Source organism: Crocodylus siamensis, chromosome 1, assembly GCF_052110815.1.
Source record: "Crocodylus siamensis isolate JL-2025a chromosome 1, ASM5211081v1, whole genome shotgun sequence".
Taxonomy (NCBI): domain Eukaryota; kingdom Metazoa; phylum Chordata; order Crocodylia; family Crocodylidae; genus Crocodylus; species Crocodylus siamensis.
The window spans coordinates 126,704,433-126,728,607 of NC_143395.1; the positions used below are offsets into that span (position 1 = coordinate 126,704,433).

At 45.3% G+C, this 24,175-nt stretch overlaps 1 protein-coding gene across 9 annotated transcripts in view; it reads left to right on the forward strand.

Annotated features, from left to right (window-relative positions):
• Nucleotides 1-24,175, forward strand: part of MAP3K4 (mitogen-activated protein kinase kinase kinase 4) — a 189,394-nt gene that overhangs the window by 22,481 nt on the left and 142,738 nt on the right. For 4 of the 9 annotated variants that reach the window (XM_090042479.1, XM_090042512.1, XM_090042517.1 and 1 more), the window contains exons 1-2: nucleotides 10,400-10,638; nucleotides 12,726-12,776. The exons of 1 other annotated variant lie outside the window; for it this stretch is intronic. In XM_090042479.1, the coding sequence (XP_089898605.1) occupies nucleotides 10,559-10,638; nucleotides 12,726-12,776 (131 nt within the window). In that variant the 5' untranslated portion in view covers nucleotides 10,400-10,558. Of the gene's footprint in view, nucleotides 1-10,397; nucleotides 10,639-12,725; nucleotides 12,777-24,175 lie in introns of those variants that run through there. 4 more of the 9 variants (XM_090042538.1, XR_016441799.1, XM_090042496.1 and 1 more) reach the window with 4 other exon arrangements.

Sequence of the window (24,175 nt, forward strand, 5' to 3'; positions counted from 1 at the left end):
CCCTGGCTGTTCCACCTACATAAGGGACAGTAAAGGAAAGGTCCAGTAGTACATAGAAGCTGTTAGGACAAAGGATTTCCCCTAGGGCTAGGCAAGGGGAATTCAGCACAAAACTCATGGCTGGTTTGTATTGGTACATAGTGTACATCAGCCATAGAATGACTTTGAATCAGTGAGCCTCTGCTGTATCAAATGAAAATTGTTAGGAATTATTTGCCTCCTGCTGCTAAGAATTAAGTGTCTATTTAAAGCTATTTTTTATTGGCAGTTATAACTTGGTGAGATGATCACCAAGGGACAGAACTCTGTTTCTAAATTTAATTTCTAGAGTCCAACAATCACTTCCAAGACAGTTGTCCATTGTGGTAGAGTTTTGTCTAGCAAAAGAAACATTTTTTTTCTCTCTCTCTCTTTTTTGTTAATTATTTATTGTTGAATAAAGTGCTGAGTATCTTTATTCATAGTTACATCCTTCTACTTTTTACCTTTTGTCTGTCATTTTTTGATGTACAATTTAAGATCTTTGTCTTAAAATTGGTGACATATTTTCACAAACTGATATAATGGTCAACTGGGGAAGAAGTGGGAGGAGTGTGGGGATTACCTTGGGATGGCAAGCTGATTGCATATGTCTACACCACTGCAGTGACAGAACAGACAGTAGGATAGGGAGCTCAGTACAGGCTAATGTATCTTGCTTCCTGGTAAGGTAAAATAACATTTTTTAAAGCTGCCCCCCCTCCCCCTCCCCCTCCCCTAAAAAACAAAAACAAAAAAGCCCCAGTTCCAGACACAAGCCAAGGTCTGTTTCATACAACATCTCAAAAACAAAATGCCATACAGTAGAATGTGCTGATCCTCATAATATGATGAGCTCTATCCTTTTTGGCAGGTGTTGATTAAATACATATATTTAAATAACATCTGTTATACTTCAGAATCAACATTCCATATAGATGAAAAGGGGCTGTTTACAACTCTTTTAGAGCTTATTTCAGTGGATACCATTGTGTTAATTGAACATAGTTTGTGTTTTAAAGATTAGCATTGTAGCCACGTTAGAAGCTTAGGAAAAATAAGTATTCAGACAAATAGTTGAAAACCATGAAACCATGAGTAGTCACAAGTATGAAAAATCACATCTTGCCAGCAAGAACCCTGTGAAGATGCACAGAATAGACCGATCACAGATGCACACACACAAAGAAAATTGGAAATACACCAGGCCTGCAAAACATACAGTCTCAATAAAAATGGACAGGGTAGGACAAATTTCAGTCCGACCCCAATGCTACAATCCACACTACGTGTAAAGAGGCATCAACTTCTCTCTGTTTGGCAGGAGTAATATATACAGTAATGGATAGTGGAATGAATTTGGTCCCATGTATGGAATTTAATCCTGGGATGGCAGGCTGACTCCACATATGACTATACCACTGCAGTCACAAAAATAACAGTAAGATAGGAGGTTCAGCGCAGGCTAATTTATCTTGCTTCTTGGCCGGGCAAAATAGCCTATGTGGAGTTTTGTACTGCCATGGCTAAACTGCTGCTGCCATTTGACTGAGCTCATTTAAAGCTAGATAATATCTACTGTCATTGCTGTGGCAGCAATATAGAAGGAGCTTCTGATATCTGAAACACACTACAATGCATCTCATTATGCCTGTAACAGGGTGGTGTAACCTTTAAGAGGGACTAAGTAGCTCTGTTGGAGATGCCCAGCTGTGGACATTTAGGTAGTAAGGACATATCCCATTATTAGCTTAAACTCCCAGAGAAAAGAATAGAGGGAAGCAATCTGGATGAAGGGTCCCTCTTACTGTGTGGAGAAGGAAGGGCTAAAGGCTTTTAGTTGCTGGTTGATTTTTTTGTTGATGTTGTTTGGCATAAGGACTCTGTTTTTGTCTTTAAAAACTAGACTGAGGAGCTCCTTAACGAGCAAAGCCAGCCTGCAAAGCAGCAGGCTCACCAACCTGCTGAGCCTGAAGCCAAAGCTTTTCCCATTAGGATTATACCATTTTACCCATCACCAAAATTCACCCACTTCAGATGTGGGTCATGCGGTCATAATAAGGGCATCAGCAGTGCCATGTAGTTACTGTTTAAGACAGGAAGTGCAGAAATATCCAGTTGAGGTGACAGGGTAATAATCCCAGGAATGGTTCTGACTTCATGTTACTATTACTTACGAATATTCCTATAATAGTGATGACACTATAACACCAAAGACCAGCATGATCTGATATGCAAAATGTGAGCTGACAGTGTTTAGACAGAAATACTCCTCTCACATTAACTGGCTCCTATAATAGCATGACTGTTGAACTGTACTGCTGAATGTGCCCTGGCATTTATCAGACAGTCTTCTGAAATGAATGAATCACAGTGGTAACAGTTCATTGAGCAGAAGGATATACAATACAATGCCTTAATCTTTCACTGAGATTCATGAATCAAGAGAATCACAGTAAGCTCAAGTTATCCTACACTGCAGACTGAGACTGATTTCTTAAAAAAGACTTCTTGTATGATACTGAGATTGAATTACCACAGCTAAGAAAAAACATAACTGGCAATGAGAAAATTCCACAAGCTTTCCAGTAAAAATTTGTCTTGGTGCTGTCTTTTGACTTTGGGACAATAGGAAGATCTGTATAACAGATAAACTCTGTTGGATGATATTCAGTAGTTGTCAAACACCAATATCTTGCATCCTTTACTACTCTGTTGCACTGCAGAAGAGTGATAACGAAGGCAAGATGCAAACCTATTCTTCAACTCTCTTCATGACATTTTACACTATGATGTTTTCTAGCTTCTACTAATGAAGGTAGGATCTTGTTTAATTTACTTTGTTTCCAGTTTTAAATAACTTGTAAATTACTGTGACTCCTGTAGGGGTTGTGAGTTGAGGAAAACTGAACCTAACTTACTGTTATTTTCCCCCTCAAAAATATTTTCCAGTACATAAATGAAATTCCTGCAAGATAAAAATGTCTGGCACTAGTTTTCAGGAAGTGTGTTTTAAGGACCAGCCCAGGAAACAAAATACATGTTTGATTATAATTAATAAAGGATGTTCTCTGAAATTGCTTTCCCTCACTTTGGTTGCTAAAACAGTGTTGCCAACTCCTGTGATTGTATTGCAAGTCTCATAAGTTTTGTGTATTAGTATGAACTACTGGAATGAAGAGACTTCATAAGAATCTCAGTTTTAATTTAAAAAATTAGTTGCTCTCCCTTGTGATGGAAAAAAAAAGTGCATTTTAAAAGTTCAGAAACCAGAAGGAAAATAAAAAGAGTCTTAAGTTGGTTTTGGAGAAAAAAAATCTCATCATTTGAGGGGCTTGCTTCATTAATTTTGAATGTTTGTCACTGCATTTATTTCTAAGAATATTGTAACTGGGTATCTGGAGAGATTTAAAATTCTCATTTACTGTTCACAGTCCTGTTATCTTCTTGGCACTTTCTTCTGCTCCCACCAAGAAATTAAACTCATCAGTTTAATTTGCTGGTTTCCAAACACTAGTGCAATGTTGTGTGTGCTGGGGAAAGTTTGCATTTAAAAGATACTGTTTTAATGATCACAATTTATTAAAACCTTTCTAAGCATCTTGTCAGAGTTTGAAATAAAACAAAATTGAACATGGAATTGATTGATTGATTGAACCTATTGATTCCCTAGGTATGGACAAATTATACAGATTTCAGAGGAGAGGGACCTCACATGTATTAATTGTTTCTTGTATGAATTCTCAACCTGCAGTTAATGGAAACTAAATTGCAGTGATTTAGACCCTGGGTAAACTGTCCCAATTAAGCTTTCACTGAATGTGGGGTAAGTAGACATATGAAATAGCTACAATATAGCACCTGATGAGTAGTAAGTATAGAGCTTATGGTCATGTCCTAGTTATTATGCATGAATGTAGGTGTATTTAATGAATAAAATAATAAAATCTGGAGTGTTAGAACCTTATTGTTGGAGCTAAAAGGAAGCATCCCCTGGAGGTGGTCACTTTCTTTAGGTTGAGCACACTGAACACACCATCAGTAACTTGTATTTCTCCATTCCATAGTGCAGGTTCCTTGTGTGCTGCCTTCCAGTCTCTAATTTCTGGCACTCCCTGTAATCCCCACACCCCCTCCCATGCCAGAGAGTCTGTGTATCGCCTATTCCCTCCTCCTTGTGGTATGTAGTTCTGCTCAGCATTTAATCTCATCTGCAAGATTGGGGGTCATGGACACTATCCTGCTGTATTCAAGCTAAAAGTTGTTGAATACATGAAATACATGCAGTAGGACATGAATTTGAAATGGAAGAAAAAACTTTGACATGTATGTAATCAGAAACAAAATCTAGAAATTACAAAGTGGATAAAGGGAACCTTCTGGGGATCAAAGTACAAGTATCTTGAAGTAGAAGCTGAAATTCTGAAGCAGGCAATAGAAAAAAGAAATCCTCAATATGCTGTATCTATTGATATGCTACAAACGAAAGCCTGCAAAATTGCTCACATTAAAAGCATTACAAGGCAGCAATTGAAATCTATTTATGGGTGGCTTCACTATTTCATGAAACAAAACAATTTTGTAATAGGTCATAGAATGACATGCTGCTGGGGGCTACAGGAGGAATATGAAGAAAAACTGGTAAGGTTTCAGAGATGCATCATTTCTCCCTTAAAGGAGTTATCAATACCTACTCACTCAAATGGGCAGTGCAGACAAAACAACAGTGTGGTTAATATATCAGAAAACACTGTTAATTCAGGGTAAGGAACTGTAACTGCACATACTATGGCTGCAAAATAGCAGAGGTGTGCAGTCATACTGGGAATCACAATGAATGGTTGCTAAGTTGCCACCATATGTAATCAGCAAAAGAAAAATTCTGCCTAAAAACATTTCCATCCAGAATCATAGTGATGCTTCCAGAAAATGGCTGTGTGACTGACAAGTTGCTTGTTGTTGGTATGATGCCCAGGAGGTTTGTGAGTCATGCTTGACAGCTTAAGGCAGAGGTGGGCAAAATATGGCCTGCAGGCCATCTTCAGCCTGCCAATTGATTCTATATGACCTATGGGCAGGTGGTGGCTCCCGCGTATGCTGGTACTGCAGGAAGTGCTGGCTAGAAGCAACCCTACCCATATGCCCACCCGACACCATGTGACAAGCCTCACTCAGGCTCTGGCAACTTTGGCTGGTGCCATGTGGGATGCTGGGTGGAAGCACCCTGCTTGCCAGCCTACCTGGCTTTACACAGTAGGCTTTGAATGAGCTGTGCTCGGATCCTGTTTCCCTTTCTTGGGCTGGGCCAGTGGCACACTGCCTTAAATTGGTTTTGGAAATCTGTGGCTCAGAGCTGGTGGGAACCACACTGGGTGCTAGGATCATGCAGTGGGTGCTCTGCACCTGTGCCTGGAGGCAGCGGAATTTCCCTAGTGCCTCCCAGCTGCTGATGCCCTGCACCCAGGCCTGCCTCCTGCTTTGCCCTGTGCACTGCTGCGAGCTGGCCCAGACACCTGCTACCTCCCAGCTACAGCCAGCGCAGCTCCTGTCCCATCTGCCCAGGTGAGGCTTCTCCCAGTGCTGTGGGGCTCCTCCTGGGGGAAGGGGGACTCGCAAGTTACAGGTGGACACAGCCTAAATGGTCCTGGCAGGGACCTGGGGTAGGCTGAAGGGGGCTGCTTTGTGGGGCCAAGTGTGGACAGGAAGGGGTGGGAGCTCTTGAGGGGCATGTTGGGGTGCAGGCTGAGGCAGGAGCTCCCCTGTGATTTGAGTGGTGGCTGGGTGGTGGAAGGGCTCTATTGGGGGTATGGGCATCCTCCCTTGGCTGACTGTCCTGCTGGTTGGTTTTGGTTCCCTTGGGAGACAGACTTTATTTTAAGCTCTTATGCAATTGCCTCTCAAAAAACATAAATCAAGACAAAAATTATTTTTTGAAATAAAATTAAAATATTTCGTAGTAGATATTTGATTTTCAGCCTATGATTTGTTCTTTATCTGTACTTGGTTAAAATATCTTCATCATAAATTTTATGTGTGCAGCTCTCAACAGCTCACCAAAACTTGTAAAGTGGCCTTCCAGTTGAAATAATTACCCACCCCTAGCTTAAGGGGACACGAAACAGATAAGGCAGTGATCTATCCACTGTTTATAGAGGAAAGGCCAGAATGTTGCAAACTTGGGAAGCTGTAGTCAACAAATCATTCAAAATAGCATTTTGTCATTGTGACTTTGAATAGATGTGCAAAAGAACACAAAAAACCACCAGCTAAGTCCTGGGTATCTAAAATGAGTGTCATTTGCACAGGTCTGCCAATGGATCTATAGAGCATTGTGCTTCGTTTCCTTCTGTAATTTCTGAGAATTTTAAGGTTACTGAAATCTTGAACAACAAAGTAGTACCCTAGGACACCTATACACGAGCATCTAGGCTGCTCTGACACTGTAATTACAGTGCATTGAAGCAAACTCAATTAATCAAGTGTGCTGGAGCGTAGTAACTACAGCACTCCAGTAGACTCCTGCGTCTGATATATCAGCATCCCCACGCTAAAAAATGGCAGCAGGGGCACTTTAACTAAAGCTTGTTTGTTTTAGGCAGGCAGTGTTGGCAGAAGGGCCATGGGGGTGGTGAGCAGGGAGCTGCCACAGGCAGCCATGGCAGTGTTGGCAGCGGGGGTGGGGGGTGGCAAGCTCTGACCAGTGGTCAGCAACCATCTGCAGACACCACTGACAGCATCAGAAGCAGCCAGTGGCAATCAGGGATTGCACGCAGATGCCACCCGCAGTATTGATGTCAGGGAAAGTGTGGCAAGCGGCGACCACCCGCTGGCACCGCCGGCAGCATCAGCGATGCTGATTGTTCACCATCAATCTTAGGGCATGCACATGCACTCCCTACACATCACCAATGGTCCCCATCATCATTTTTCAGTGCAGGGACACTGATACACAAGATGCTCTCGGATCCACTCTAATTAAAATGCTCCCCACTGCTCCATCTCTCAGCACATGCATAAATGCCCTTAGAGACTGGTTCAGAGAGCCATGAGCTTCATGAGATGCTTAGTAAGCATCTCATGATGCTGAAGTCTACTTCAGATGCTTCACAATATTTGCTCCTTCATAGCATCTGAAGAAGTAGGTTGTTGCCTGTGAAAGTTCATGCCTCTCTGAACCAGTTAGGCTCTAAGGGTGCTTTTACACTTGCTCTGGGGGGTAGTGGGGAGGGGGGCGGGGGGGCGCTTTAATTAAAGCAGCTCTGAGACCCACTGACATTAAAGCGCCCATAGTGTCTCATGTATTCAGTGTCCTGTACTTCAAAATGACAGTGTTCAATGAACTTTAAAGCATCCCTATTGCCATTTTGAACTGTGGGGATGCTGAATAATACACAAGATGCAGAAGCTGCTGAGGCTTGCTAATTAGCATGCTCCAGCAGACTTGATTCATCAAGTCTGCTCTGATACACTGTAATTACAGCACATTGGAGCAGCGTCCCGCATGTGTGCAGGCACCCTATGGTGCCACCCTGCCTTACCTTCTGCCTGACTTCTGAGTAACATAGCTAACCACCTTTCTGAAATCTTGAACAAAATGATGGCACCAAAGATGACCTTATTTGGGACTATGTTGCAGAAGGTGATGATAATGAGAGTTGTTAAAGTGATGATGAGACAGGGAATGCAAGAGGTAAGACTATATTTGAGGGTGCAGTGTGTTTATTCATTGGCCATTAAATATATTTAAATTAATGATAAGATGAATAGCAGATGACAGTTTGTTCTACATATTCATAGGGCTAGGGACAAAAGAACGAATTACACCAAGTTAAAAGGTGGAGGGACCTACTGCTCCATGGTAACTGTTTTTTGTCTGCTTCTATCTCACAGTAAGACAAAACTATGTTGGGACATTCCCTCCCCTCCACCCCCTTCATAAATTACTGTGGTTTAGTTTCCACATAACACAAAATAGGATTAAACATGACAAATAGTTATAACAGGACAGTTGACACATAGGAAGTCCCTCCCTTTTAACTCTAATTAATTCATAGTTTGTTAAGTCATTAATCTGTTCATAACTACAGGCTCAAATCATAAGTTAGACTTCATCTTTGATAGGTTTTACCTATGCTTGGAATTTAAAAAACAAACAAATATGTTTAGAATTATTTTGTTCATTAAAACATTTTCTTTGAGATGCAAACATTTCCCAGCACATACGGCATTACACTAGGGTTTAGAAACCAGCAGATTAAACTGATCAGTCTGCCATTGATTCTTTAACAAAGACAATGAATTATATTAGCAATATTTTCCATATTTTTTATTTTGAAAACTGATTCCAACATCATCCATAAAATGCATGCAAAAATATAAATTAGCACATACTAGTTAAGTAATTTAAATACAATATTAAAGAAGAAATTATCCTGGGATATTTCTGGCTGAGTGGACATAACGTATAAAGCATTTCACACAATGGTAAGGTTCTGCTGTAGGGACTGCCATGAGATGGAATCATAAATAGATTTTATACATATTTTACAAGGTTAGTTTTATGAAGGGACTGGGCATAAAACAGAACCTGGGTCTGATATGAACTTCTCCCTTTCCCCCCTTATCCTTCAGAATGTATATTTTATACAGCACATGGTTTATCCCAGTAAAAAGTAAAATCATAATTAAACATCCGATGGCACTTGTGTATACTGTGAGAGTTTTAATTTTGGTTTTCTAACCAAGTTACAGTCCAGGGAGTAGTGTTTTCTGTTCCTTACATGTTGTCTGTAGTTGCAGATGATTAATGTGGTTCTGCTTCCTTTCTTGTTATAAACTGCTGGATAATGAACACTGCCATGAACTTTAGAAGGACCAGAGCTCAACAATGAAAAATAAATAAAAAAGAAACAGAGCATGCCCTTCAAAAGGGGAAGAGCATGTTAGGGCATCTTACTATGGCTTCAGAAGTGAATTTGTCCTGCATTGGACTCCTGCCAAAGGTTGTCCCCAGTCAAATGTAAATTGAATAAGTACCTGGGAGAGTCAGAGACCAGACCTGATGTTAGCCATACTACTCCCTTGTGTGCTGTTGAGTAAAGAAATTGCTCTGCCTTAGTCCTAGACCTTTGATTGGAGTTTTCTAAGAATATCCATGCAGGAAATTAACAAAGAGTAACTAGAGTGCTCTCAGGTCTCATCCTGGCTTACTGCACATTAACTTCCCCGTGGAGCATGGGTAGGTGCAAAAGAGAGGTGAAGATAGTGAGGGGCATCATCCCACATAACACAAAGCAGATTTTTTTCCGTGGGTAAAACAAAACTAGAAGCGTTCGTAAAATACTGGGGCCCTAGGGCTGCATCATTCAATTTCCGATTGGAGCAAAGACCAATCTAACTTTACTGATATAAGTTAAAACCCCTCTTCAGGGTGGTGAACTAGGAGCTGCATTACCAAGAGCAGCGAAGGGAGAGCAGGCTTGCAGGGGGAAGTCTAGCTGGATCACTGGAACATCAAGGCCATTAAAAAGGAGAAAGGGGCGATGAAGAGTTTAGAAGGGATCAGGTAGATTTTAATAATTGATGAAGTCAAGTGACTCTGTCAGCCCTGTCCGACTAGAAACGCTGCTGGCACTGCTGGGGGTGGTTGTTGGTTGTAGCCATGTTGCAGCGTTTCCAACTCCCATGATTTTTGGAGTTGTTTTTGAAGTCTACAATTTAGGAATGTGAAAACTCTTTCTTATACGCACACCCCCACCCTGGCGGCAGGGACCCATCTATCTATATATATAGAGATATCTGTAGTAATATATAGATTTAGATCTAGATAGATACCTATATGTATAGATCTAAAAGAAAGAGCTACAGTTTTCACATTCTTGAAACGTATATTTATATGTATGTTTACATGTATTTACATTTATTTTTATATTTATATATAGTTTATACACACACATACACATACGCACACAGATATATATACACACACGTTTATATTTGTATATTCATTTAGGTATACATTTATATATTTACGTATATTTTTATATATCTTGAGAGTTGGCAACACTGAGGTAGTCTAAGGACAGAGGCAAATCAGGTTTTTTGGGTAAATGCGGTCTCTTTTATTAGACAAACTAAATAGCTGGAAAAAGCTTTCAGACCCAAACACCCTTTGCCAGGCACAGGGAGACTCCTTAGTTTAAACTGCGGGTGGAGCAGGTCTGAAGCCGGGTGGGAGCGTAGCATCCTCCGCCGTGCAGCCCCACCGAGGAAGCGCGAGCAAGCCGCGGCTGGCGAGGTAGTGCCGAACTCGGGCGCTGCCGCCCTTTCAGCCCCGCCCCCTCCAGGCGTGAGCGCCAGTGGCGCGGCTGGTCCCTCGCTGCTCGCCGTAGCGATGCTCCCGGCTTCGCCGCTCGCCCGAACGGCTTCCAAGATGGCGGCGGCGCGGGCGGCTGCGGGCCAAGGGGTCCCCGCCGCCGGGTAGCGTCCGTCCCCCCCATCCCCTCCCCCCGGGCCGCAGGCTCCCGCCGCTCGGGGCCGCATGAGGAGGGACGTCGCTGAGTTGCCGCCTCCCCCTGCTCCCGCCGTCGCCGCCATGGCGGAGCCGCCGCCGCCAGGGAGGTCAGTACGAGGCGCCCGGGCCGCTGCCGCCGCCACCTGCGGTGCCCTCCCACCCCGCCCCAGGGCGCAGCGTCTTGTCTCGCGGGCTGGAGCAGCCCGTGGGGCGAGTGGGCTGCTCTGCGGCGCAGAAGCTACCGCTCCGGGGGGGTGGGTCGGGGGCACTGCCGGCGGCCCCGCTCAGCTTGGCCCTGGGGTGCGGGACCCCTGCCTCGGCCTCCGAGCCCTGCCGCCACCTGCAAGGAGGTGTTGAGGCTTTATATATGCACTCATCTGCACACGCACATGCAGGCATGAGGACGTGCACACGCATATGGACATGCATGCGCGCACACATGCATGAGGATGTGCACACGCATATGGACACGCATGCATGCACACACGCATGCATGCACACATGCATTCTCGTGTGTATGTGTGTGTGTGTACACATAGGAGCTGCAAGAAGAAATAGAGTGTTGAGAAGCCAGGGAGCCCTCTGGCCCTTGTAGGCAGCCATGGGTCTTGGAAGGGCCTGCTTTCTGCCCCCTCCCCCCAGCTCCTAGCAACATTGCACTAGATAACTTTGGAGGGAGGCACTATTAGAAATGCTCCTACAAAGGCTGGCATTCTTCTGCTTCGAGAGCTGCTGTGGCTGCCTGAACGTGCTGAAGCACCCATGGAATTTTTTATTTTTTTTTGAAAACCCCATCTGCCCCCCTGACCCCCGCCAGGAAACGGGGATGCAAGGAACTTCCTGGGCTTCATGTTTCCAACTGGCTGGAGAATGGTTGCATAACTCCCCACTTGCTAATTCCTCAGCAATTATTCCTTCTTTTATAATAACAACATCCTGTTGATGCACTTGATTTCTCACCAGGAGGCACGCAGGAAGCAGTTTTTTTAAAACACTTCAGTGTATCCAATTATTAGCGGAAAGGGAAGAATCAGGCATGCCATGTTCCAGGTGTAATGTAATACATCTAGGTGCTGTCTCTTTCCTGTTCATCCTAAAGTTGCTGTTTTATTACTGTTGCAAAGTGTGAAAAGGGAAGTGATGATTCAGCATATGTCTAGTTGGTACTGATGCTGTCTGGCTGAATGGTAACTGGTTTGGATTTGCTTCAGTGAATTTAAAAGTAAAATAATTTATTGGAAGAGAAGTCATAAACGTCTCCTGCTATTATTTTTTAAAGAGTGTAATCAAATGTAACTGGCTTTATGTTTATAAATACAAACAGGGCAAAGGCACTCAATTCTCCAAGTACTTTAACACAGTAATGCAGGTTAAAAACAAACAAACAAAAAATAAAACAAAACTGGTGTAACACTAGTACCCTACATCTATAGTCAAATTTAGTGTCTTTGCACAAAGTAGTTTAGTCTTCTGTATGAATGGAGTAGGCCCAGGCATTTCCTGTTTAGGGCCACTTCTGACCTCTGCTGGATCCTGCTTATTAAATGACAGTTTATGCGAGTTGGATGTGGGTGTGGATAGTGTGGTGGCAACTGTACCCAACAAATGAAAATGAAGTACTTCAGTTTTTTCAGCGTGAATAGATGGGAGTAGGTGGGAAGGAGGTAGTCAAAACAATGAGATAGTCTTAGTTTGTGTGGGGTTGCTGTGTGTTCTCCACTGATTGATCTTGCTGCCTGCTGTGTACAGTGACATCATTCTCTGTAGGGCAAAGTGATTTCTTTCCAAAAGTCTGTAGAGTACATGCTTCCACTTATTAAACAAAACAAGAGGAGACTACTCTGAGGTGTCAAAGAGAATTAAAATAGAGGTAAATGTTGCTGGTACACTTAGGCCAGTAATTTTCAATCAGGGTGCTGTGTCACCAGTGCCAGGAGATCCTTTGAAGGGTGATGGGAGAGGTGAGGAGATAAGTGCAGGTTTGGGCTTGTCCTTGCCTGGCCACTCCTTTGCTCCCTCCCCACCTCTCAACCTATGGGAGGAAGTGAGTACTGTAATAAATAGAGGCACACTGATACATTGGTCCAGATCGTATCCACACTGATAAAAGGGAAATTGACTTTGTTGGCAGTTGGCTTTTTTCGGTTGATGTGGCCAATAATGTTGCTGATAAATGTCGCATATGTGCACACAGCTGCAGCATGTACGCAGCCAGCCTGGCAGCTTGGAGAGCAGTATCTGGCTGGTAAGTTTGTGGGGGAGAAGGGGCAGGGGAGCAGATTGAAGCCCCCATGATGAGGGAGGCAGTGGGGTTGGGGTGGGGCATGAGATGGAGGCATGGGGAGGGGGAGAGTTCCTGCTGGTGCGTGCACCCTTTGGGGGGCACGTGCCCCGCAACAACGGATCTGCTCACTGGGTGAGGGCGGGTTGCCGCTAAGGGCTGGGCCCTGGGCTGGGACAGCGCTCGATTCTTTTTGGCGGGAGGTTGAGCCCACCCTGTGCTTGGGGTGGGTGGTGTAGGCCTTGGGAGAGGGGGCTATGAGATGGCTGTAGTCACCCCAAAATTTGCTGTAACAAATCCTTCCCTCCCAGTGCTGCTGCCGCTTGGCCCGAGTGTAGCCCTGGCTCAGCCCCCCCACCAGGAAGAGCCTGGTGCCCACAGCAGCAGCCTGCTCTTGCCCCACACAGATCCATGGGGCATACACCATGCTTGCCTCAGGATGCACACAGGAGCTGCCCCATTCCATTCCCCCCAGACGAGCTGCTTGCAGCTCCATACTGCTTCCCTTCCTGGCTGGGCAGCACCTACCCCAGCCTCACTTCCTCCCTCACCAAAGGCGCCTTGATCTGCTTCCCTCTCCCCCAACCCTTCCCCCCAACAGACTTAGCAGCTGGATGCTGCTCTCTGCATATTGGCAATCGATTGGTATTGGCCAGTATAGCCCAGTATTGACCATTGGTATCAGACCAAAAAGTCTTTATTGGTGCACCCATAGTAGTAAATTAGTTTTTGAAGTGGAGTGCTGCTCAATTCACAAAAGTTGTGGTGTGGTCAAGAAATCAGTGATCTAGACCACGGGTAGGTAACCCCAGGCACATGTTCTGGAGCATGGCATGTGGAACCATTTTGCTTGGTATCGTCATAGTAGGTCCTGGTTCTGGGCAGGTCCCTGCTGCTGGCTATGGAGCCTGGTCTGCTTGTAGCAGGTGGTAGGGAGGCTGCAAGCCCTGCTGCAACCAGCCCAGGCTGTATGGCTGCTGGCAGGAGCCTGCCCAGAACCTGGGTTGCTTGAGGCAGGAAGCTGCGAGGCTGCAAGCGGCTGGACCAGCATCTGGAGCCCCAGCCTGGCTTGTTCCTGGTTGTGGCTGCACATGCACCTTGGAGAGCATGATGGGGGAAGGGCTCCTGTGCCCCTTGTAGCTCCCTTGCCACTGCCTGTAGCAAGTCAACATCTTTTAAGTTGAGGCTGTAGGGTTTTTTGGCACTCAGCCCAAAAACATTGCTGACCCCTGATCTAGACCCTCAATCTTGCAATTGGATCTGTATGCCATCAGTCCTGTTGAAGTCACTGGGGCTTTTTGCGCAGATCAGACAGGGGCCTTTGATCTTCAAAACAAGATGTTTGAATCAGTTCTCCCTATCATTTGTGCACTCAATTTTGTGTTTTTGTGTTTAATTTTGAGAAGTTTGTCACCAATATTTGAATGCTATTTGATGGCATATGAGAGAGAAATTGTCAACAAGGAATATTTCTATCCTTAGAACATCACCCTTTCCTCTTAGTTACAGCTGGTCCTTCCAGTCAGTGTTGCAGCATGTAGGTAGGATGGGGAGCTTTGCACTTTGTTGCATATACTATTCTGTTTGGGGGATAAACAGTAAACTCAGTGAGGCTCCAGTCAGTCTTGCATTTTTTTCATAAGTAATACAATTTACACTTGGAAAATAAAAGTTGATTCTGGTGTTCTGTCATTTGTAAATCATTATATTGCTTTAGCCAGTTTCTGAATTTTAGTGCAAGACTAAGTGGTATGTTTGTTGGCCCTACTGTGATTTTTGCACTGTGTACTTATTTTTTCCCTGAATCATAAAAGATCGGTAAATGCACAAGATATCCAAAACATTTGATTGAGAATCCTTCCCCAAAAACATACAGTATCTCCCGACTCTTTATTTTCTTTCCTGAAAAAACACCACTGTCTCAGAGTAATGGCTCTGAGCCAAGGAGATATCCTGCGTCTTGGGCAAGATGAACTGAATGTTGTGCAGACTGGAATGCTAAAAGACAGCAATGAAACTGTGCTTTTAGAAGGTTTTTGGAATGAGGTTGTTTAAAAACAGCAGTCAATGAAATATTTTTGTACTGGAGTTCTAAATACAAAAGTTGTGTTAGCTTATGTGGTTTAAAAGCAGGCAGCTGCTTGATGTTTTTTGATTGTGGTAGAAGTATTACACTTTTAGGTACCAACTTTCAGTTGTGCCCAAGAATCTTCTGGTTTAACATCCAGAGCAGAGGGGAAAAGTGGCCTTGAGCTCCCTGCATTCCTTCTCTGGGGTCCAGTTTTGTCCCTGGCAAAGGGGAGAGCAGCCTCAAGGCAGTTGTGACATGGTTATCTGTAGCCTTCACTTTCTGCTTGTACAGATCTGGGGGCATGGATAAGGGAAAAGGAATACAAGTTAGCATAGTGCACAGCGTGGAGAGTACTTTGTGCTGGAAGACTTTTTGACAGGTTGGCCATTGAGATTTAATGGCAGCATAGGGTTCTTAGTATGGTGGAGCATCTATTTCTGGGACAAGCCTGAGGTCATTTAATTAGTTGAATTCACATATTTATATTGCTAAACTGCATTTGTGGGAACAATGAAAAAAATAAAAATGAACAGGCTGTTAGCCCATATATTAAAACAAAAGTTCAACCTAAGTTTCCAGAGCTTGGTCCTTTTTATTTCCATGAATATAAACTCCACATTTTTTTGCCACAGTCTTTTGTTTACACCTCCCCATCCCCATCTGAGATGTCTTTAGCAACAAAGATTAGTCTGTCCTGCTTTCTGGCTTTGCTTGTTTTCAAGTTCATTAGTTAGTACTTTCTGTGTCAAGGTTGGTTTTATTGGCAGTGTTGGTCCTTGTGGAAAGCAAACCATATCAGTGTGAAAAAGATTCACTGAAGTTATGATTAAAAGGTTAGGAATATGCCACTAATTTTTAATCCATTGAGCAAGTTGTTTTTATTGATTGTGGTCTGTATAGCACTTTCAAGTGTCATGAAAACTGGGTATTTTTAAAGAAATTGCAAATGAAGCTATATGTATTTTACATGCAAATGCAAGCATATACATTCATAACTACTTTAAAAATAGTACGTATAAAAATTCTCTTTCTTGAATATTTAATTTGATAGCTTCTAGCTCAGGGGTGAACAGTTATTTGGGCTGGAAGGCTGCTTAAGGTGTTTTGGTGAACTGCCAGAGTTGGGGTGGGAGTGGGGAGAGGGGCTGCTGACCTGATCTGGTGCAGTGGGGCAATTGATCCTGCTGGGCCTTGGGCCCCTCCATCCCGCACCACCTTCTGTGGATAGCAGACTGAGCAGGCAGGGTATCCATGGAGACTGGCCTGGGACTCCCAAGGGCAGGGAACACTTTGCTGGGCAGGTGGGCAGGGTGCAGTGTTCAGGAGTGGAACAGGCGGGCAGGGCCAGGATTGTAGAGCAGTGACAGTGTGGGGCCAGGCCCCTGGGTCAGAGCTGTGATCCTGTCCCTGTGATGAGTGCTGGTTCCACAGGCAGGGATGTGCAGGGAGTGGATCACAGCTCTGTCCCAGGGCCCGGCCCTGCGCTGTTACTGTCTCGCAGTCCTGGTCCTGCCCACTCGCAGTCCCATCCCATTCACTCAGGCAGGGTCTCCATGGAGCTTAGCTGCCTATGTGCTCTGTCCAGTGGCCCGGGCAGTGGGTGCAAGGTGGATGGGACAAGGTGCCCAGGTAGCGGGGCCGGGTCTGGTGGCAATGGTGACGGGAGATGCTGGCAGTGGCAGCAGGGCAGTGAGCTGCTGCTGCAGGGGCTGCCAGGAAGCTGAGTTTGGCTGCCATGCCACTCCTGCCCCGCTGTATACCTGGGGTGCTGGAACTTGCCACACATGCCACAACCTGGGCTGCCCTCTGTGCCTGGGCTGGGTGGGACCAAGGGACCCTCCATGGGTTAGATAGAATCCCTTGGCAGGCCGAATCCAGCATGCAGGGCATATTTTGCCCACTCCTGTTCTAGCTGCATACACTATGGTAGAACAGAGGTGTTAGAGATCTGACCTGCGAAGCCGTATCATCTAGTCTGGTTCTGGCCCTGCATCTGGAGTGGATCCATATGCCACACAAAGCACACAACAGACTGGCCCTACATGCAGGCAGCATACACTGTGGGACCCTGCATGGGACCAGTTTAGGACCCTCCCCCATATTCCAGTTTCAGGGTGCCGTGTACAGTGTGGGCCCTGGAATGGGCGTTGTATGTGGTGCAGCTCCAGACCAGCCAGAGCAGATGCTAGATCCGGCGTGCAGAGTGAGTCTGTGGGTTCTCAGTGTGCTGGATCTAGTGCCTACTCCTAGCTGGTCTGAGACTGCACTGCATATATAACATTCATTCCAGCTGGTCTGGGACCTGTGCTGCATATGGCCTCTGTGCTGCATATGGCTGGGGCGGTTGCTGCATGAGGTATACCTGGTATGGTGGGGGTGGGGGATTTGTCCACGGGTCTGATCCAGCCCCAGTGCTGTGGTGCCAAATGAGTTTGACATCCCTGTTGTGACAGAAGGCCTAGGTAGCTCAGCTTCCTTCTCCAGCTTTGTCGCTTAACTTATATTGAATGCAGACATGGTATTTTTAATGATAAGTGCATCTGCAGGCCAACTGGCATCCAGCGATTTTTCTCCATAAACCTTTTTAGTTGCTTTAGTTATCTCTGATTTTATGTTTGCTTTGTTTAGTATATAAGCTGCCAGCTAAATATTTTCAACAGTAAGCATAGAGACAAACCATGGTGTAGTTTTTGAATAACAGTGAAAGTTAGCTTTGGTATTCTGTATGCAGGCTTTGAAAACGTTACCAGAAAACGTTACCCAGACACCTTCTACTTAGCAGTCTGTTAGAAAGACGTGGGTGATTGAGTCAGTGAAATCTAAGGACCTGATGTGATACCCTGATGATGAGAAGCCCAGCCTCCCTTCAGTGGCAAGCTGCCAGGAGAGGTGTTTAGGTTGGGGTGTTTCCCAGGATGCTATACTCTTAATAATTCTTTATGTCTAATAAACTTCCAACTGTCAGGAAACCTGTAGTTGAGGTGAGTTTTAAGAGAAACTTTGTATCTGCTGATACAGTTGAAAAATGTTAGTAGCCAATTGTTGGTGCACTAATGTTAGGTTGCTCCTAAGTGGTTGTTTGCTGTTATAGGGAGTTTCATCTGAATTTCATCTGAATATATGGTAGGGGAAATGTTTCGGTTAAACAGCTGTTCTTCTTTTTGGATGTTGCTACAAAGGGTTTTGACAGTGTTAGAATTTTATGACTTCTGCCAAACCTGGTGGGTCTCCAGTTATTACTTTATTCTGCCTTTTGCAAGCAGTCAAGAGACTCTGTGTCAATCTACTGCTTTCTTCCTTGGTTTTTTTGGGAGGGTCCTCTTGCTCGTAATTCATAATAATATTTGCCTTCTGTGTTTCTTATACCTTTTCCATAAAATGCCAAAGCAAAATTGACTTCATCTTTGTCAGCTCTGCTATACTTTCCTTCTGTTCGTCTTTCCTTCTTTTATTGAAGCATAAAAGTGGATACTGTCTTGTCCCTTTCATTTTGCTGCTTCTTAGAGCAGGGCACCGGTTCTGTGCTGGCCAACCACATCCTTCTAGAACAGCAGGGAGCAGCCTTTTTTTCAGAAGTGCCACAAATTATCCTTCTACCCTCCCTGAGTGCCACTTTGAGCCTCTTCCTCTGCCTGATTATCTGCTTTGCTTTTGGTTCCCTGTCCTGTGTCCTTGCTTAAGCTGCTGTTCTGCTTTCTGCCTTGTGCTCCCTGCTTGATCTGCTGTTCTGCAATCTGGTTCTTCCCCTGTCTATCACTGCTGCCTGTTTCTTCCCAAACCTTTTGTGTGATTCCCATGCCACTTGTGACATGTGTTGCCAGTTGGCCACTGTTCTAGAAAGCATTGTTCCTTGCAGACCCAGACAGGACGGGAAGTCCGATGGCGCTGGATTTATTTCCTCACAAGACCCAAATGAGATGTCTCATTAAGACAAGGATGGTTAAACTGACTTGTCAAAGAATGGAAACCCAAACCAAAGCTGACAGTAGATTTTATATAGTAGAACTGAGTTGATGTCATAGATGTGACGGTCCAGGAAATGTATGAGAGGCAGTGATTTTTGTGGTGTCTTTTATTGGACAAGCTATATAGTTGGGTATGCTGTTGGATAAGCTTTTGAGCCCAAAGGTTTGTTCAAGGAGTTTGCTGATATTTTGTTGATAGTGAGAATACCTCAGATTGGGACATTTATAATATTAGAATATGTCAAAGCCTTAGTCTGTCTGTCCGTCCATAAAGCTTTATTCATGCTCTGATTGGCAAACAGCCAATCAGAGTGCAGATAAGTGTTCAAACAAGAGGTGGTGGCGTGGTGGAGTGCACAATGGTGGGGGCAGAGGGGACATGTTGGCTTCACCCCCAGCTCCCTGCAGGTAGCGATGATGGAGCAGAGGGTGGGGAGAGGCCACCAGAGCTGGCCTTACCCCCCACCTTATTCCTTAGAGATGATGGTGCTGGTGGCGCAGGGGGAGCGGGGTCAGGATGCCATTGAGAGGGGTGGTGAGGCCACCAGCGCTGGCCTCAGCCCACCCCTGCCCCCTCTTGTTATCGCTGCCTGTAGGGCATGATGTGGGATGACACGGGGAGGGGAGGAGTGGGCCTGGGTCCAATGTGGGGGGGGAGGAGAGGAGGGGGACTGAGCCCAGTAGCCTGCTGTGGCAGTGAGGAAGGAGCCCCCCCCCGGACACAGGAGCAGTGAAGGGAGGGGGAGGAGCGGGCGTCTTTCCCCGCCCCGGCCTCGGGCCCGCTGTTGCCCCACTGTTGGTCCCAGTCCTCCCCTGCATTGGGCCTGGGCCTGGACCCGGGCCCACTCCTCCCCTCCCTCCACTGCTGTGGTGGGGAAGGGGGGGGTGGGCCTGGACCCCAAGCAGCAGGAGGGAAAGGGGGAGCATGCCCAGATGGGAGGGGGCACAGGGCTCCGTCCCCAAATGCTCCCCCCCACCCCCGTTATTCTTGATGGGCAGCTGGCTAGTATATTGAAAAGAGCACAAATGTAAAACTTGTCTCCTTACCTCCTAACCTGCTTCTTTAGGACTTTTACAGTGCACTTCTAATGTGATGACCTCAGGCCTTGTACCAAAATGTCAGTGCTGAAAACAGCACATTGGGGACTGTTTAGAGCAGGGGCAGGCAATGATTTTGGGCAGAGGGCTGCTTACTGAGTTTCGGCAAGCCATTGAGGGCTGCATGACAGGCAACCCAGGGCAGATTAATATTAATTTTCTAAATTTTTTAGGGTCCCCATGGGCTGGATAGAATGGCCTGGTGGGCTGCATCTGGTCCCTGGGCTGCATTTTGCCCACCCCTGGTTTAGAGCCAGTCAGTACCTCATTAAGGCAGTAGTTACTTTTTCCAAGTAGCTTTTGGGCTGGAAGAGCCCTCATGAGTCAGTACCTCATTAAGGCAGTAGTTACTTTTTCCAAGTAGCTTTTGGGCTGGAAGAGCCAGGATTCTCATTTGATCACAAAGACTTGTAGGGTAAGACTTTATGGTGCAAAGTAACCCTGTGCAGAGAGATAGCTCAGATACCAGTAGCTATATAATTGGCGTAGTGTTGCTTGTGGGTCAGTTGGCTCTGAAGAGAGGCAGGGCAAACTAGTATGATGCTGCATCCAGGCTGATATGGCTATACTGCATCTAGTTCTGGAGGTAATGCATGCAGAGAATCATGTATGTCTGCTTGGGACTGCCCTGTGCTGTGTAGACTGTGGTATGTGAGCCAGTATATTCCCAGATGGCCTGGGGTCTTTGTGCAGAGCACTGCATTGTGTTATACTGGCATACCCAGAGTCCATTTATTTCTATAAGTTAAGAGGCCCTGTACCCACAGACCAAAGAGTTGAGAACAGTGTAAATCTGTGTCATTGTAGGTTAATCTTTGCCCTGTTGGCTTCCACATTGTCACTTCTTTTCCACTGCCCATAAGCATCACTGATGTTTGAAATAGCCAGTGTCTTTGCTGGGGAAGGAATCTTCAGACATTCGGTAGTTAATAGTCCAGGATATTTCCATTTTACCCACCTACCACACAGAATCAAACTTATTTTCCCCCTTAGCAAACTGAGAGAGAAAGTAATCTGGAGTTCTAGTGTTCTGAACTCTAACTGCTGCCACCACAGCTAAGCTCTTGACTTGTTACCCCTTATTCTGCTCAGTTACTCCAAAGACCTTGTTAATCTGACTTGGTTAACAAATTCTTGCTTTATTACTTACCTACTTTTCACCTACAAGTGGCTTCTTTACATTTTCCAGCACAGGACAGCCCAAGTTCAGATCCCAGTTTAGTTTTTCTTTTTAGAAGCCTCTGAGTCCTGTATCTTCTGGATTTCATTAACACCTTCCTGCTCTTCTTGATGGACTTGTTTCTAGTGTATAGTGTCCTTTTTGGTACCTTAAGTATGGCTCCGAGTAACCCATCTCTGGATGGCAAACCACAAATCTCTCCTGTGATGGTCTTCACCTAGTTGTAGGCATATGAACAAACATTTTAAGGTGGCTGGTAACAGCCCAATAGGCCTCTACAGAGCCCTCAAATATTTAAAAAAAACCCATTGTATGTAAAATGTCATTAGCTTTCCACATGGCCAGAAGACCAAGATCAAGCTCTTCTGATGAATCACAGATGTACGTTCTCATTTTCCTGTACATCTCTATAGCATTCTGTGCTGCTGGCCATGAGATACTGGTGTCATGGCATAATTGGTTTTTGGAGGGGAACCCCCAAACAGTAATGGTAAGAGTTTGTATTTTTACTGCAAGTGACAGGTACAGTAGTGTCTTATGAGGATTAATCCTCTCTTGGCTCTTATTCAATATTTGCATGCAACCCCAAGGTAAGCTGGTCAGAGGGCATGGAGTCAAGTGCCGGCAGGATGCAGATGACATACAAATCTGCCTACCCTGGTTACATGAGTATGTGTAACAGGCTGTGCCTTCAGGGATGGCTGTAGCACCCCTTAGGTGTTACACAGTACCCACTCTCCTAATCCTGCTTCCCCAATCTGATCTTACATTTTCACCTGCCACGTCTTGATGTCAAAGTTAATATATTTGGGAGGCTACTTTCAGAGAACCGTGGTTTAGCTTTTGGAGCCTTGCCCAGCCTTGCTTATCAACATTAAGTTGCTAGTCAGCTCATCCTCACACCTTAACTTGAACAAGGCTGGCACATACCCCTTCAGGTCCTTGCACTCACCTATGCCAGTCAGGCTGCCTGCCTCTCTTGCTCTCGCCTGCTGCCAACAAGCTGCTCTTTGGAGCACATGCTCTGCTTCTAGGCTCTTCTCTGGGTAATATAGTCTCTGTCTCAGTGCTCCAGGCCACATCCTGTGCTGTACTTGCCAGGCTCCTAGCCTGACATCAAGATGCTAGCATGAGTCACTGGAATCCCTCTCACTGTGCTGGGGCTTTGGAACCAACCACAAACTGTAGGGTGCTTCACTAGCACCCTCCCTTGAGCAGTCCTTGGTCTTTTCCCCTTAAGTCTCCCCAAACCTTGTGGCCTAACACAAACTAGAAACAAATAGAACATGTAATTTATCTCCCTGAATACTGCTGCTGTTGTAAGCATCTGAACCTTGGGTCCCTGGTTTAGGCTTATATGGCCCTTTCTCTTCCCCCTTCTGCTCACCTGACAGGGCCTTTGCCCTGCCCATCCCATTTACCTGGCTGTTAATAAGGCCCAGGTACTGCTAACTCACTAGTCAGCAATCCAGTCTTCTACTGCCTGCAATATGTAGGCTAGGTCCTGCAGCCTATTTAGCTGTGCCACTTATACCTGCTGCCTTTTGCAGCTAGTCTCCTTGCACGGAGCCCTTGCTTTGCTAATATAACATGCTGGTAGTCTACTTTCTGCTACCCTCTTATTTCCTTCAAGTAACAGAGGAGTCTCTTGTTACATTTTGACAACTGCTTTCACCAGAATGGACTTGGTGCTAGGATGATATCAGTGCATGAATCAGTTTTGATCCAAGTGAGACAGACTGTATAGTGAGTAGAGGAGAGCATTCTGGAGAGCTTGCAGACAAAGGATATTGGTCTTTTAAGTACAGATCCACAAGATATCATTCAGTTTGCAGGTTTGGATTGTACCTTGATTCTTCACTGATACTAAACTATTATATAGCAGCACTTTGAGGCTTTCTACCATCTCTTTCCTCTAAGGCGCTGGTGTCCATGGTTTTGGCACTGTGGTCCAGTTGAATTGTGTGGGACTGGTTTGCAGGTCAGATTGGGCTCTGGGCTGACTGATTGGGATCAGGCTCTGGGGGCCCCTTGCCACCTCCTCCTGGCCATTGTGCACCAGGATTAAGCCCTGTGTGCTTCATCTAGTGTGCAGGGCCATGACCTGCAGGGCTCCCCACAGATCCATGGGCTGGATGACATGGTGCTGGGGGATGTATCTGGCCCACAGGCTGTGAGGTGCAGCATCCCTGATAAAAGAGATTTTAGCCTCTCCTGGTGATCTGACTTCAGTAATGTATGTTTTTTTTTTTCCACCTCTTGGACAGACTCCAGTTACATAGTAATATAACATACCCAGGTGTGAAAATGTCCACTTAGAAAACCCAAATGAGATGCCTTCTCTGCTGTTTTAGCTTTCCATGAATGGAGGGATCAAATTGCAGATCTGAGGCCCAGACCTATAAAGGTGTTTAGGCATCTGGATTAAAATTGATTTCATGGGCTGTGTACTGAAGGAGGATTTGTATAATCTGTTTTATTGTTGCGCAGGATGGAAGATATGGAGTGAGTGAGGCAAGGGATTGCAGGAAGAGAGAGGCTGGTTTTATGTTTGGGAGTCATACCAGGTGGCATTCAACTGAATTACATCTCTGCCTCTGAGTTTTAGTGTGGTGTTAGGCCATTTATTTAAACCAAGCTTTTCACAGGTGGTTTCTGCCTGTTTTTTCCTGGTTTTCTAAGTTCCTACTTTGGAATTTGGGGCTCTGCCTTAAATACATAGGATCCTAGTCTGTCTATTAGGATCATACTTAGAATCTTGTTTCACTCTGCTTTTGAAAAAACCCCCAGTATGTCTACTTTTGTAAACCTTTTGTTATCCTTAAGTGCCTAAGTCACAAAAAGCAGTGATGAGGTGGCTCCACCTATACTTTTTGTCTGATAGCTTAGTGGTTTGGGCACTTTACTGGGAAGTGGGAGATGTGGGGTCAGACTCCCTCTGCTGTTTGAGGCCTAGGACCCAGCTCTCTCTTCCTTGGCAAGTGCCTTAGTCACTGGGCTGTTGGACAGAAATTGACTGGCCTGTCTTCCTCTTCTTCCTCCTTTGTGC